At 42.3% G+C, this 14,348-nt stretch overlaps 1 protein-coding gene across 2 annotated transcripts in view; it reads right to left on the bottom strand.

Annotated features, from left to right (window-relative positions):
* The window catches only part of LOC311222817 (fasciculation and elongation protein zeta-2-like), a 65,441-nt gene that overhangs the window by 44,786 nt on the left and 6,307 nt on the right, over positions 1-14,348 (bottom strand). For both annotated transcript variants that reach the window (XM_084307446.1, XM_084307447.1), the window contains exon 2: positions 4,175-4,421. In XM_084307446.1, the coding sequence (XP_084163572.1) occupies positions 4,175-4,421 (247 nt within the window). The remainder of the gene's footprint in view (positions 1-4,174; positions 4,422-14,348) is intronic.

The raw sequence follows: 14,348 nt of genomic DNA, 5'->3' as shown, positions 1-14,348 counted from the left end.
TCTTGTCTGTCTTGGTTTTTGTCTTGTCCTTCTTAACTTTGACTGGGGGGATTTTAGGGGGGGTTGGTATTTAGCTATTCTGCGCTATATGTCAACTCACATGCCATCTCCCCAAGAGACTAATATTGACAGACTGATTGACCTGTCAACCAACTTGGAGGAAGAATTTCTTTCTTCTTACACTTTACCTTCTGCAAGTTTGGCAGTCTTGAACATGTGTAAGGGACCTAGGCTATCTACAGTAAATCTGCGGCAACACTCTCATAAACAATCTTTTAAGTCACTCCACTTTGTAAAGGTGGGGAAAGGTTGCCATGTTTTGAAGACCCTTTTTGTTATTGAAGTAGCCATCTATATTTGATAGGTTGGACGCTGTTTCTTTTTCTTTTTGTCTTTATAATTTATTATTCTGTATTATTATTGTTTGTTATTCTCCTGTGAAAGTTATGTTTTTTGTTACTGTGGTTATTGTGTTGTCCTGTTTCATGTAATTAATAATAAAAAAAATTTGATCAAAAAAAAAAAAGAGCACCTACGGGAGGCTGCAATTCGAAACTGGCCACCGTAAATGCCCAAAACCCCCACCACCTCCTAATAGACAGTCTCCTCCCCACCGCATGTATATATTCCCTCCCCGCCGTATGTATATTCCCCTCCCACCCACCCACCCCCTCCTAATGTACAGTCCCCTCCCCATCATATGTATATACTCTGTCAGGATCTAGGGGTAACAGTACTGTATATTTGAATACCGCCTATGTCACAAATGTATCAGTACTAAATACCTATATGTCCCTATGCCATAAATGTCATGTATGTTATGTATGTCATAAATGTCTATATGAATTGAAAATGGGGGACCCTGATGGAAACAAGATAAACGTCTTTCTCAGGTTTGCATCCCCTTAACAATTGTATGTATTGAGCCGTACTGTATTGTACCCATTCTGCAATCTGTTAAATAAAGTTTTCATTCATTCATTCATTCACCACATGCTTCCTCCGACACACGTCCAGCCAATCAACCGCTTCTTTTCACCTGGCAGCGCGGATTCTCACTGAGAGGGCGTAGCGTGTGGAAGGATCACACTATCCCACTCAGATCCTATCCGCGCTGAGCAGGCGCCCCGACCGAACTGTAGGAGTCGCTGTTTACAACGACCCGGACCCACCCCGCCAGCTTCTCCCACCCTCTAATACTGCCAATTGTATTAGTGTGAACGGCCAGCCAAGCTGGTGACAACCCCGGAGCTGTGAGCTGGATTCGAACAGGCGAATCCAGCCGCTCCGGGGTTGGTGACGAACACAATCTCCGTTACGCCACCTGACCGCCTGGGTTAAGTACTTCTATTCTATTCACATATATGCTTACTACATGTATCTATTGTTATGTCCGCCCATCACAAACATGAAAAACTGTCTAACGGATGTCCCCGTCTCCCCGTCTCCCTGTGAGTGAATGTCTCGTGGTGATGACTGCAGTGGTGGAAGTCCCGTGATGATGGCCGGGAGGATGCAATCCTCTTTACGCCGCCCCCATACCTAAAATGTACTTGCATGTATTTATTTGTGTTTCATTACACATATATATATGTACATGCTTACCGACTGTTTCGCCTGTTTTATAGCAACACTACTATCACCAACATCTAAGAAGGGAGATCCATCATCACTGACATCATTGAGTCCATCCTCACCCACTCCATCATCTCCTGGTTCCCCGCTGCAGCGGCAAAAGATCTTGCCAAGCTGCAGCGGGTGATTCGCTCCGCGGAGAGGGTGACCGGCTGTCCCCTGCCCTCCCTCAGGTCCCTGCACGACTCCAGGGCGCTGAAGAGGGCGAGGAAGATCATGGCCGACCCCTCCCACCCCGGTCACAGCCTCTTCACCCTGCTCCCCTCTGGGAGAAGGCTGAGGATCCCAAAGGCTGTGAAAGCTTGACACAGACTGAGCTTCTTCCCCTCAGCCGCCAGGTACCCCCCCCCCTCTGCCCCCAAGTGACACTGGCACAATGACACTGACTGCACTGCACTAGTCCGTACTGGATCTCTGCACTCTTCACTTTATATATATGTATTTTATTGATTAATCCCCCACTGCACTGTTTCGTTTCTTGTCTGTGTTGGTGTTGTTTACTGTGAAAAAAGAAAGAAAATTCATACACTGTATTGCTGCAACAATTACCAATGTGTTTTACACAAATGGCTCAATAAAGGAATCTGAATCTGAATCCCCCCCTTGAACGGCCCTTCTAAGGTTTCTCTCCTCCACATTGCCTGTGGTGCTTTTTTCCTATTGCTAGGTTTTTAGTGAGTTTTTCCTTACCTTCGCGTGGGGTATGTCTTGGAGTGTTGCATTAATTTAATAAATGTATTTAACATTTTACTTTGGATTTCCTGGTGTTTTTGTTTTGTTCTAGATTCATTGTGATGTTTCTTCTTGACTTTAAAGAAGACGTGTCCGGCCCCATGGGGACATTAGCGTGTGTTGTCGGGCCTTACAAATACATTTTATTTTATTTTATTTGGCTAATATGGTTTACTACCATAGTGTGTTAACAAGTGTACCACTGTATATAATAACACTGTACATTAGCTTAGCATATTTACTCCATAGCTTCAACATACAGGTATATACTCCACATATGCACATGTTGCACTGTATACTGCAATGCATTTTACTGCTACTTAATTTCACTGTACTCTGTACTTGTAGTTGTACCATGACAATACATGTAATGTGATCTAATCTAATGTAAAAATCTGCCTGTAGTGTGCAGAGCAGAGGGGTAAACCTCAGCCATGCCTGGTCTAACCTACCTGCTCTGATGTAGCTACTGGTCTAACCTACCTGCTCTGATGTAGCTACTGGTCTAACCTACCTGCTCTGATGTAGCTACTGGTCTAACCTACCTGCTCTGATGTAGCTACTGGTCTAACCTACCTGCTCTGATGTATCTGCTGGTCTAACCTACCTGCTCTGATGTATCTGCTGGTCTAACCTACCTGCTCTGATGTAGCTACTGGTCTAACCTACCTGCTCTGAGGCTGCTGGTCTAACCTACCTGCTCTGAGGCTACTGGTCTAACCTACCTGCTCTGATGTAGCTACTGGTCTAACCTACCTGCTCTGATGTAGCTACTGGTCTAACCTACCTGCTCTGAGGCTGCTGGTCTAACCTACCTGCTCTGATGTAGCTACTGGTCTAACCTACCTGCTCTGATGTATCTGCTGGTCTAACCTACCTGCTCTGATGTAGCTGCTGGTCTAACCTACCTGCTCTGATGTAGCTGCTGGTCTAACCTACCTGCTCTGATGTAGCTACTGGTCTAACCTACCTGCTCTGATGTAGCTACTGGTCTAACCTACCTGCTCTGATGTAGCTACTGGTCTAACCTACCTGCTCTGATGTAGCTGCTGGTCTAACCTACCTGCTCTGATGTAGCTACTGGTCTAACCTACCTGCTCTGATGTATCTGCTGGTCTAACCTACCTGCTCTGATGTAGCTGCTGGTCTAACCTACCTGCTCTGATGTAGCTACTGGTCTAACCTACCTGCTCTGATGTAGCTGCTGGTCTAACCTACCTGCTCTGATGTAGCTGCTGGTCTAACCTACCTGCTCTGATGTAGCTACTGGTCTAACCTACCTGCTCTGATGTAGCTACTGGTCTAACCTACCTGCTCTGATGTAGCTGCTGGTCTAACCTACCTGCTCTGATGTAGCTACTGGTCTAACCTACCTGCTCTGATGTATCTGCTGGTCTAACCTACCTGCTCTGATGTAGCTACTGGTCTAACCTACCTGCTCTGATGTAGCTACTGGTCTAACCTACCTGCTCTGATGTATCTGCTGGTCTAACCTACCTGCTCTGATGTAGCTACTGGTCTAACCTACCTGCTCTGATGTAGCTACTGGTCTAACCTACCTGCTCTGATGTAGCTACTGGTCTAACCTACCTGCTCTGATGTAGCTACTGGTCTAACCTACCTGCTCTGATGTAGCTACTGGTCTAACCTACCTGCTCTGATGTAGCTACTGGTCTAACCTACCTGCTCTGATGTAGCTGCTGGTCTAACCTACCTGCTCTGATGTAGCTACTGGTCTAACCTACCTGCTCTGATGTAGCTACTGGTCTAACCTACCTGCTCTCAGGTTACTGCTGGACTAACCTACCTGCTCTGCTGTGAAGAGCGGCTCCTCGCTGAGACAGGAGACGATGATGGAGTGCATGTCCAGCTGCTCCCTGAGCTCCTCGTCGTCCGACTGCTCCGCTGCCTCGTCCCCCGCTGCTCCCCGTCGGGACCCGAGAGCCGGGCTCTCTGCCCGTTTGAACGGGGGGGCGTGTAGGGAGCGCGTTCGAGACCGTCTCCAGTCCACTGGCATCGCTTGTCCATACTTGTCGGTCAAGGCGTTCCAAATTCTGCGTGAGACACGAGAGAGCACAATTGTAATTCGGTAAATGGGATCGAACAAAAATCACACCGGGTGTCGATAGCAGCGGTGGACGGCAGACTGCGGTGCCGTGATCATGATGTTGAACAAACGGTTATCACAGTTACAAACCATAGCTACCGCTCTATAATTACTGTCCTGACAACGAGACTATATTAAGCATGTAACTAACTCTTGGTGGTGCCTGTTGGTGAGCAAAAGCCACAGAAATAAGTTTTAAATCATAGAGCCAGTGTGTGTGTGTGTGTGTGTGTGTGTGTGTCATAGCTGTCAACATTGGGATTTGAAAAAACTGGTGATTTCGCCCCGCCCCCCTCCCCCTCCCAATGTAGTCTCCTCCCCCTCGTATGTATATATTTTCTGTTAGGATGTTTGTTGACAGCTGCTCTCTGCTGAGCTGCCTCGTCGCTGCCATCTGCTGGTCAAAACATGTATGTACCCAAGGACTGGGTGAACTACTAATTGCTACATTAAATTAATCAGATACCTGGTTGAAAGTGAAATGCTGTGTACATCCCTGCATTAAATGAATGGAAGTGTCAGTGTTTCTGTAGAGGAGATGGAGCGCCTGCTCTTGTCGGCACTGCGCAGCCGTGGAATCGCAAGGCCATAGATTTAGAATAGATAGAAAGGGCACATTGTGGTGTATCATAATTAATTTGTTGTATACAATAGGATTTTTATAACGTTGACACAAATTAAGGAATATTTACACTAAGTTCTCTTTTACCTCTTATTTAATTCATTCATTAATTTAATTGTAGGTACTGTTTATATTGTACATAGTCCTGTGTGTTGTATATTGTGTCCTATGTTACTTTTGTGTTTATTGTCTCTTTCTATATACACCGTGGGAAGGGGGGCACGTAATTGAATTTTTCTGTATGTCTTGCACAAATTGGAAAATGACAAAGTTGACTTTGACTTTTAACATGTGTCTATAGTGTCAGACACTAATTGTAATGTTAAACGGATACTGCTGTAATATAAAGTGAAATTCTGCCATGCCTCAATGTTTCAACTTTAAACATACACTAAATGTTTATGTTAGACATTTTAATTTCCATTATTTCCACCATGTGCAACATTTCCTAAGAACAGCAATGTCCATTCTATCAACTCCAAATCTGTGCTATGAGCTCAATTCTCCCGGTGCATGCAGAAGTAGAATTTTTTTTTTAATCCACTTTTTCTCCCCATTTTCTATTTTTCTCCCATCCCAATTTCGTGTCGTCCAATTCTTCCCTCCCCTGTCTTGAACGTTGCTAGACTATGCCTCCCACTGTCCCACAGGTCAGTTGTAGTGAGGACAGAAGCCTTGCATCACGTGTCCCCTCCGGTACACGAGGAGGCAGCCTGTCGCATCTTTTCACCGCAGCAGCTCGAGCTCTCAGTGGCGAGGAGTAACGTGTGGGAGGCTCACGCTGCCCCTGTCACTTCCTGCTTCCGTCGCACCGGCGTCACCAAACCGACCTGTAGGAGTCGCTGTCCAGAATGTCAAATCCCCACCCACCGGCTTTCCCACCCTCTAACACTTGCCAATTGTGTTAGTATGAGCGACCGGCCAGCCGGTAGCAACGCCGAGAGCTGGGCTCGAACCCAGCATCTCCTGCTTTAGAGGCAAGTGCCTTGCCCACTGCGCCAATCAGCCCCCCGAAAAACGGAAATCTTGTTTTATTAAAGTAGTTTTGACATGTGATATAGATAAAGATATTGTTTCATTGTGTATTGATTAACTTTACATTTGCGCTTCATTACTTTACAAAAGTTATACTAGCACATGGGTCTAATACAGCAATGGATTATGGGTAAATGCAACGTTAAAGCAGTGCCAATGTAAGACTGACTTTACATTAACCCATTCTCCGCTAATCACGTGTTAAGGCGGGTTTCTCCGACATGCGTTGTCTGCACCAATCACGCCGTAAGGCGTGTTTGAGATCAATATTTCATATTTCCGTCATGGTATTCATATTTCACCCACGGAGTCTTGGCTGATGCTGTCTGAGCCATCACAACTCTGCAACACTTCAATACCGCCACCTGGTGGCCGATTGGCAAGTTGCCAAACCGGAAGTGCCCATTGGGAGCTCGGTCCGTCCCCTAATTTCGTCCGGCCACTCGTTTATCGTCCCGGGGCTCAATACAGACACAGTGGATATGGATCTTTGCCATAACTCAATAATCAACATGATTTGGACGTGTATTAGTAATATACAAACCGGAAATGGATCGCATCGATCAACATCACATAATTGGGATCTGTTTGCTCCACTCTCATCGCCCAACGCTGCGAGGAGACTGACATGAGTTTCAGCGTTTTTCTTTATCATTTTCGATACAAACTGCTCTGATCAATATATCACCCATACTACATAAATCATTTAACGTCGGTCATTGAATTATAAACGACCCCCCCCCCCCCCCCTCCGTTCACCCGCAGATGATCAGTCATGACGTTTAGGACCATGTACAGTTTTTAATATAGCATGGATCGGTATCAAACTGCATTTGATAATCTAATATATGCATTTATGCCTATATCTCACGTTCTATGAAATACTGCAGAAAACGATAAAAACATATTTATACTCTAGACGGTATTTTAGTATGAATGTGTGAATGAAAAAGTAAAACGTTCCTACATCCTGAACGATAGATAATTGATGTTGAATGGGCCATAGTATAATGTCAATTTAGTGATACAATTTAAAAAGTTATAGCCCTGCAAAGAAGGTGAACATCTCCATAGACAAATAGCGCTGGCAGAGGATGGTTTAGGATGATCAAAGTGGTGGCAGAGAATGGGTTAAACGGATGACAATAATATAGTATAAAGTAGGGTATTATTTGGACTAAAGAATGGTGTTGTCTCACCCTACTCGCATGTTGAGGGAGAGCACCATACATTATACACTGAGAAACCACGGCCGAGAGTGAGCTCTCCGGGAACAACCCCACTGTGCCCGACAGTTTGTCGGCAACTGTCTTCCGGTCTGACTTCCTGTGGTAATGTTCTAATTTACACTGCTGCCACCTGTCGTGACGGAGGGGAATTGCAGCCATTTTGTATAAATAAATAAAAACTGCAAAAATACGGGAAAAGAAGAGAAGGTTGAAATACGGAGAATCCCGGGCAAACGGGAGGGTTGACAGGTATAGTGTGTGTGTGTGTGTGTGTGTGTGTGTGTGTGTGTGTGTGTGTGTGTTTTTGATTGATTGATTGAAAACTTTATTAACAGATTGCAGAATGGGTACAATACAGTACAGCTCAATACACACAATTGTTAAGGGGATGCAGACCAGAGAAAGACTTTCGTCTTGTTTACATCAGGGTCCCCCATTTTCAATTCATCAGGACATATATGACATACATGACATACAGATAGTCAGTACTGCTACATCTATACATTTATGACATACCAGATTTGCAAATACAGTACTGTTTGTGATACAGAAGGAGTCAGGGAAAGGGAGTATATACATTTGACGTAGAAACTGTACATTGGAGGAGGTTGGGTGGGTTGGGTACACTGGGATATTGACAACCATACTGGGTAATCTACATTGGAGGTGGTTGGGGGGGGGGGGGGCACACTGTATATACAAGCAAAACTGTACATTGAGGGGGGGGGGGAGGGGAGACACTGTACAAACAAACAAAATTGTACATTGGACTATTGACAAAACCATACTAGGTAAATGACTGTACATTGGAGGGGGTTGGGTTAGGATATTTACAGGGGCCAGTGTTGAATTGCAGTCTCCCGTAGGTGTCCCTTGAGAGAGGTTTTGAAAGTGGGTAGTGATCCACATTCCTTTACAGCTTTGGGTAGGGCGTTCCACATTGATGTGGCATAATTGCGAAACGTGTTTAGTCCCTTATTTGAGCCGAATCTGGGTTTAACATGATTTGTGGAGCTCCCTCTGGTGTTGTGATCGTGGTATTCACTGACCTTTGGGAAGTATTTTGACATGTACATGGGTACCTTGGTCGTGTAGTGTATCTTGTAGACCAGGCCCATTGCAAGTTGCTGTACTCTGTCGTCTACTCTAAGCCATCCTAGGTTGTCAAAGTGGGCAGGGGTGAGGTGGGTTCTAGGAGTAAGGTCAAGCAGTAGTCTGACCAGTTTGTTTTGAGATGTTTGTAATTTTGTTTTTAGTGCCTTTGAGGTGCTTTGGTACCATGAGGTGCAAGCATAGTCGTAGTACCCCTGAATGAGTGCTCCTGCCAGAGTCTTCAGGGTATTCTTGTTTACCAGAGAGGAGATCCGGTACAAGAAACGAGTTTGTTGGTTGACTTTTTTTATTACATTGGATGCCATTTTGTCACAGGAGAGATTAGCCTCTAGGATGGAACCCAGGTAGGTAATTTCATCTTTCCTTGTGACAATATTGTCACCCACTGTAACTGAGAAGCCGTCGGTCTTGCTGAGTTTGTTATTTGAACCGAAGAGAATGGACTCTGTTTTGCCCATGTGTAATGATAGTTTGTTATCAGCGAGCCATATGCAGATTCTGCCTAGTTCCGAGCTGAGGGTTTTTTCAACCTGTAACTTGTTCTTGTCAGAGACCAGCAGGGCTGAGTCGTCCGCAAACAGGAACAAGTTGCAGTCACAAGCTGACGACATGTCATTTGCATAAATTAGGAACAGTAGCGGTCCTAGTATGCTTCCTTGTGGAACACCACAGCTCACTGTGAGGGGGGGGGATAGGGTACCGTTTACCTCCACCATCTGTTCCCTCCCCTCAAGGTAGGATTGCATCCAGCTCACTGATAGACTATCAAAACAATTGCTTTTAGCTTGTCAATCAGAATGGAGTGATTGACCGTGTCAAAGGCCTTTTGTAGGTCCAGCATGACCATGCCGCAGTATTTGCCTGCGTCCACCTCTTGTTTGATGTGGTCATTCAAATAGAGAAGGCATGTGTCAGTGGAGTGGGATGTTCTGAAGCCAGATTGGAATTCGTAGATTAGATTTTTTTCCGCTAGGTACTTTTCGACCTGTTCGTAGACTATTTTTTCCATGACTTTCGAGATGGAGGTGAGAATAGAAACAGGGCGGTAGTTGCCTGGGTCTAATTTGCTGCCCTTTTTGTGCAGAGGGGTCACCCTCGCAATTTTGAAGTCCTTGGGGACGTGTCCCTGTTTTATGGAGAGGTTTATTATGTGTGTGATGATTGGGGTGATGGCGGCTGCTGAGTCTCTGAGGAATTTGGAAGGGATGTTGTCGTGGCCAGTGGCCTTGTTAGGTTGGAGGGCGCTCAGTTTATTGAGTACCTCATCTGTTGTTACCATTTCCAGCTTGAAGTCGTCCTTGCGGACCCCTAGGTTTTTGTAGTAAGCTACTATGTGTTCTACCCCATAAAGCCCTGAGTGGGAGGGTAGTTTGTTTACCAGTGTTGTGGCTATGTTTGTGAAGAAAATGTTTAAGTAAATGGCTACATCCAGCTTGTCTGTGATGAGCGTGTTGTCCGTTTTTATGTTTATGTTTGAGAATCTGGTTTTAAGTTTTTTACTGCATCCTAGTTGATTATTTAATTAATTTCCAAAGTTCACGTGGTTTGTTTTTGTTTTCCTCAGTTTTGTCATTGATGAAATTCTTTTTTGCAGTTTTGATCATGGAGTTTACGTCGTTTCTTAGTCTGTTTCTTTCTAGTTTGAGTTCAGTCACGTGGGCTTGGAGTTCACTGCTCGTGCTTTTAGTAAGCTTTGACTGACTTTTACGAAACTCAGAGCATTTTTTGTCTCTGGTTTTCATAGCGGCCAGTATTTCGGAGTGCATCCACGGCTCAGCGCGATTCTTTACCCTGGTGGTTCTTAGGGGGGCCATGTCGTTTAGTATTGTTGAGAATTTGGTTTTGAAACCAAGCCATGTTTCTTCAACCAGTGTACCATTGAGTTCATCTGACCAGTCCAGACTCTCCAGTTCAAGGTTGAAGGCCTCGCTAGAGTAGGTTTTGAGGTCTCTAGATGTGACTGTTTTGTGGCAGCCAGCCTTTTGTTTTAGTTTTTTGCGGGTACAGAATATCATATAATGATCACTTAACCCGCATGCTATAACCCCTTTATTGGAGATCTTGGACTTGTCGGAGGTCAGAATGAGGTCAATGGTAGTCTGAGTTGATTCACATACACGTGTGGGTTGGGTGATTGGGTGTGTGTGTGTGTGTGTGTGTGTGTGTGTGTGTGCGTGTGTGCGTGCGTGCGTGTGTGTGTGTGAAAGTTAGTGTGAGAGAGAGAGAGACACGTTACATTACTAGTAGATACTATATCTATATATCCCTTACTAATACCTATATACCAGTAGTTACACTGCTGGCCAATATGACTACACTGTACATCTGATTAGCAGTGCACTATTACTCAGTAGTACTCATTTATATATTTTATACCCAGTTTAATCACCTGTATACATTGTATATCACTATTGCACTAATTTACTGTTACATGTGTACTCTGGTTGGATGGCAAAAGAGAGAGAGAGAGAGAGAGAGAGAGAGAGAGAGAGAGAGAGAGAGAGAGAGAGAGAGAGAGAGAGAGAGAGAGAGAGAGCGAGAGAGCGAGAGAGAGAGAGAGAGAGAGAGAGAGAGAGAGAGAGAGAGAGAGAGAGAGAGAGCCAGAGAGAGAGAGAGAGAGGGGGGGGGTCATCCTATCTGTTCCCAGTTGAGAATCTAACATTTAACCAGGTCTGTGTCGCCTAATAATAACACGTTAGCCCGTGTCCTCAGTCACTCACAGCCAGGGCAACACAACGAGGGGACCGACGAGGGGAAAGTACAGCCACCCGTTACGATCAACTGCGGTCAAGTGAGCCGTCTTTTGCTTTTGCGTGGTCAAGTGAGCCGCTCTTGTTTTTCGAGTGCGCGATTAGTTCCAGGTTTACGGTAATGCATTAAAACAAGCCTGGGACGCTGTTGTAATGAACCGACGTGACTTTTGAACACAGTCTCACAAGTAGATCTTACAGAAATACTTAATATGACATTGAATGCGCATCGAATCAATAGGACGTTTAGTCTAATCAATAGGACGTTTCGTATGTGCAGTATTATTGAACATCGAATCAATAGGACGCGCAGTATATTCGATCACTAAACTAAAGCTACAGACAATTCCACAGAGGAACACTTCCGGTGAGGATTTCAAAGTAAAGGATGGCATGTGGTTCATTTCTATTATTTCATAAGTAGTTTATTACACTGCCATGTTTGTACTTAATACTTCTCAAGACTACTTGCACAAATAATATTAACTACTTTTACTGTGTACTTTGAGTAATTTGAGTTTCAAAGTCCTTTTTATAGAACAATGAGTATTTTCGACTAACTTTGATGTGGGATAAAAAAAGATTTTCCCATAAGCACTTTATGAAACTGCGATGGTTGTACTTAGTACCTCTTAGACTACTTGTACAAATTATATGAAATATTTTTACTGTGTACTTTTTGAGTAATTTGAGTTTCAAAGTCCTCAGAATCAGCATTTTCGACTAACTTTGATGTGGTATAAAAAAAGATTTTCCCATAAGCACTTTATGAAACTTCCATGGTTGTACTTAGTACCTCTTAGACTACTTGTACAAATTATATGAAATATTTTTACTGTGTACTTTTTGAGTAATTTCGGTTTTAAAGTCCTCAGAATCAGCATTTTCGACTAACTTTGATGTTGGATAAAAACAATTCTTCCCATAAGCACTTTATGAAACTGCCATGGTTGTACTTAGTACCTCTTAGACTACCTGTACAAATTATATGAAATATTTTTACTGTGTACTTTTTGAGTAATTTCAGTTTTAAAGTCCCCAGAATCAGCATTTTCGACTAACTTTGATGTGGGATAAAAAAAGATTTTCCCATAAGCACTTTATGAAACTGCCATGGTTGTACTTAGTACCTCTTAGACTACTTGTACAAATTATATGAAATATTTTTACTGTGTACTTTTTGAGTAATTTCAGTTTTAAAGTCCTCAGAATCAGCATTTTCGACTAACTTTGATGTTGGATAAAAACAATTCTTCCCATAAGCACTTTATGAAACTGCCATGGTTGTACTTAGTACCTCTTAGACTACCTGTACAAATTATATGAAATATTTTTACTGTGTACTTTTTGAGTAATTTCAGTTTTAAAGTCCCCAGAATCAGCATTTTCGACTAACTTTGATGTGGGATAAAAAAAGATTTTCCCATAAGCACTTTATGAAACTGCCATGGTTGTACTTAGTACCTCTTAGACTACTTGTACAAATTATATGAAATATTTTTACTGTGTACTTTTTGAGTAATTTCAGTTTTAAAGTCCTCAGAATCAGCATTTTCGACTAACTTTGATGTTGGATAAAAACAATTCTTCCCATAAGCACTTTATGAAACTGCCATGGTTGTACTTAGTACCTCTTAGACTACGTGTACAAATTATATGAAATATTTTTACTGTGTACTTTTTGAGTAATTTGAGTTTCAAAGTCCCCAGAATCAGCATTTTCGACTAACTTTGATGTGGGATAAAAAAAGATTTTCCCATAAGCACTTTATGAAACTGCCATGGTTGTACTTAGTACCTCTTAGACTACTTGTACAAATTATATGAAATATTTTTACTGTGTACTTTTTGAGTAATTTCAGTTTTAAAGTCCTCAGAATCAGCATTTTCGACTAACTTTGATGTGGGATAAAAAAAGATTTTCCCATAAGCACTTTATGAAACTGCCATGGTTGTACTTAGTACCTCTTAGACTACCTGTACAAATTATATGAAATATTTTTACTGTGTACTTTTTGAGTAATTTGAGTTTCAAAGTCCCCAGAATCAGCATTTTCGACTAACTTTGATGTGGGATAAAAAAAGATTTTCCCATAAGCACCTTATGAAACTGCCATGGTTGTACTTAGTACCTCTTAGACTACGTGTACAAATTATATGAAATATTTTTACTGTGTACTTTTTGAGTAATTTGAGTTTCAAAGTCCCCAGAATCAGCATTTTCGACTAACTTTGATGTGGGATAAAAAAAGATTTTCCCATAAGCACTTTATGAAACTGCCATGGTTGTACTTAGTACCTCTTAGACTACTTGTACAAATTATATGAAATATTTTTACTGTGTACTTTTTGAGTAATTTCAGTTTTAAAGTCCTCAGAATCAGCATTTTCGACTAACTTTGATGTGGGATAAAAAAAGATTTTCCCATAAGCACTTTATGAAACTGCCATGGTTGTACTTAGTACCTCTTAGACTACCTGTACAAATTATATGAAATATTTTTACTGTGTACTTTTTGAGTAATTTGAGTTTCAAAGTCCCCAGAATCAGCATTTTCGACTAACTTTGATGTGGGATAAAAAAAGATTTTCCCATAAGCACCTTATGAAACTGCCATGGTTGTACTTAGTACCTCTTAGACTACGTGTACAAATTATATGAAATATTTTTACTGTGTACTTTTTGAGTAATTTGAGTTTCAAAGTCCTCAGAATCAGCATTTTCGACTAACTTTGATGTGGTATAAAAAAAGATTTTCCCATAAGCACTTTATGAAACTTCCATGGTTGTACTTAGTACCTCTTAGACTACTTGTACAAATTATATGAAATATTTTTACTGTGTACTTTTTGAGTAATTTCAGTTTTAAAGTCCTCAGAATCAGCATTTTCGACTAACTTTGATGTTGGATAAAAACAATTCTTCCCATAAGCACTTTATGAAACTGCCATGGTTGTACTTAGTACCTCTTAGACTACCTGTACAAATTATATGAAATATTTTTACTGTGTACTTTTTGAGTAATTTCAGTTTTAAAGTCCCCAGAATCAGCATTTTCGACTAACTTTGATGTGGGATAAAAAAAGATTTTCCCATAAGCACTTTATGAAACTGCCATGGTTGT

Source organism: Notolepis coatsorum (assembly GCF_963971535.1).
Source record: "Notolepis coatsorum genome assembly, chromosome: 2".
NCBI lineage: Eukaryota > Metazoa > Chordata > Actinopteri > Aulopiformes > Paralepididae > Notolepis > Notolepis coatsorum.
Note: the sequence above shows the minus strand (reverse complement) of the source record. Positions and strands in the feature narration are given on the sequence as shown.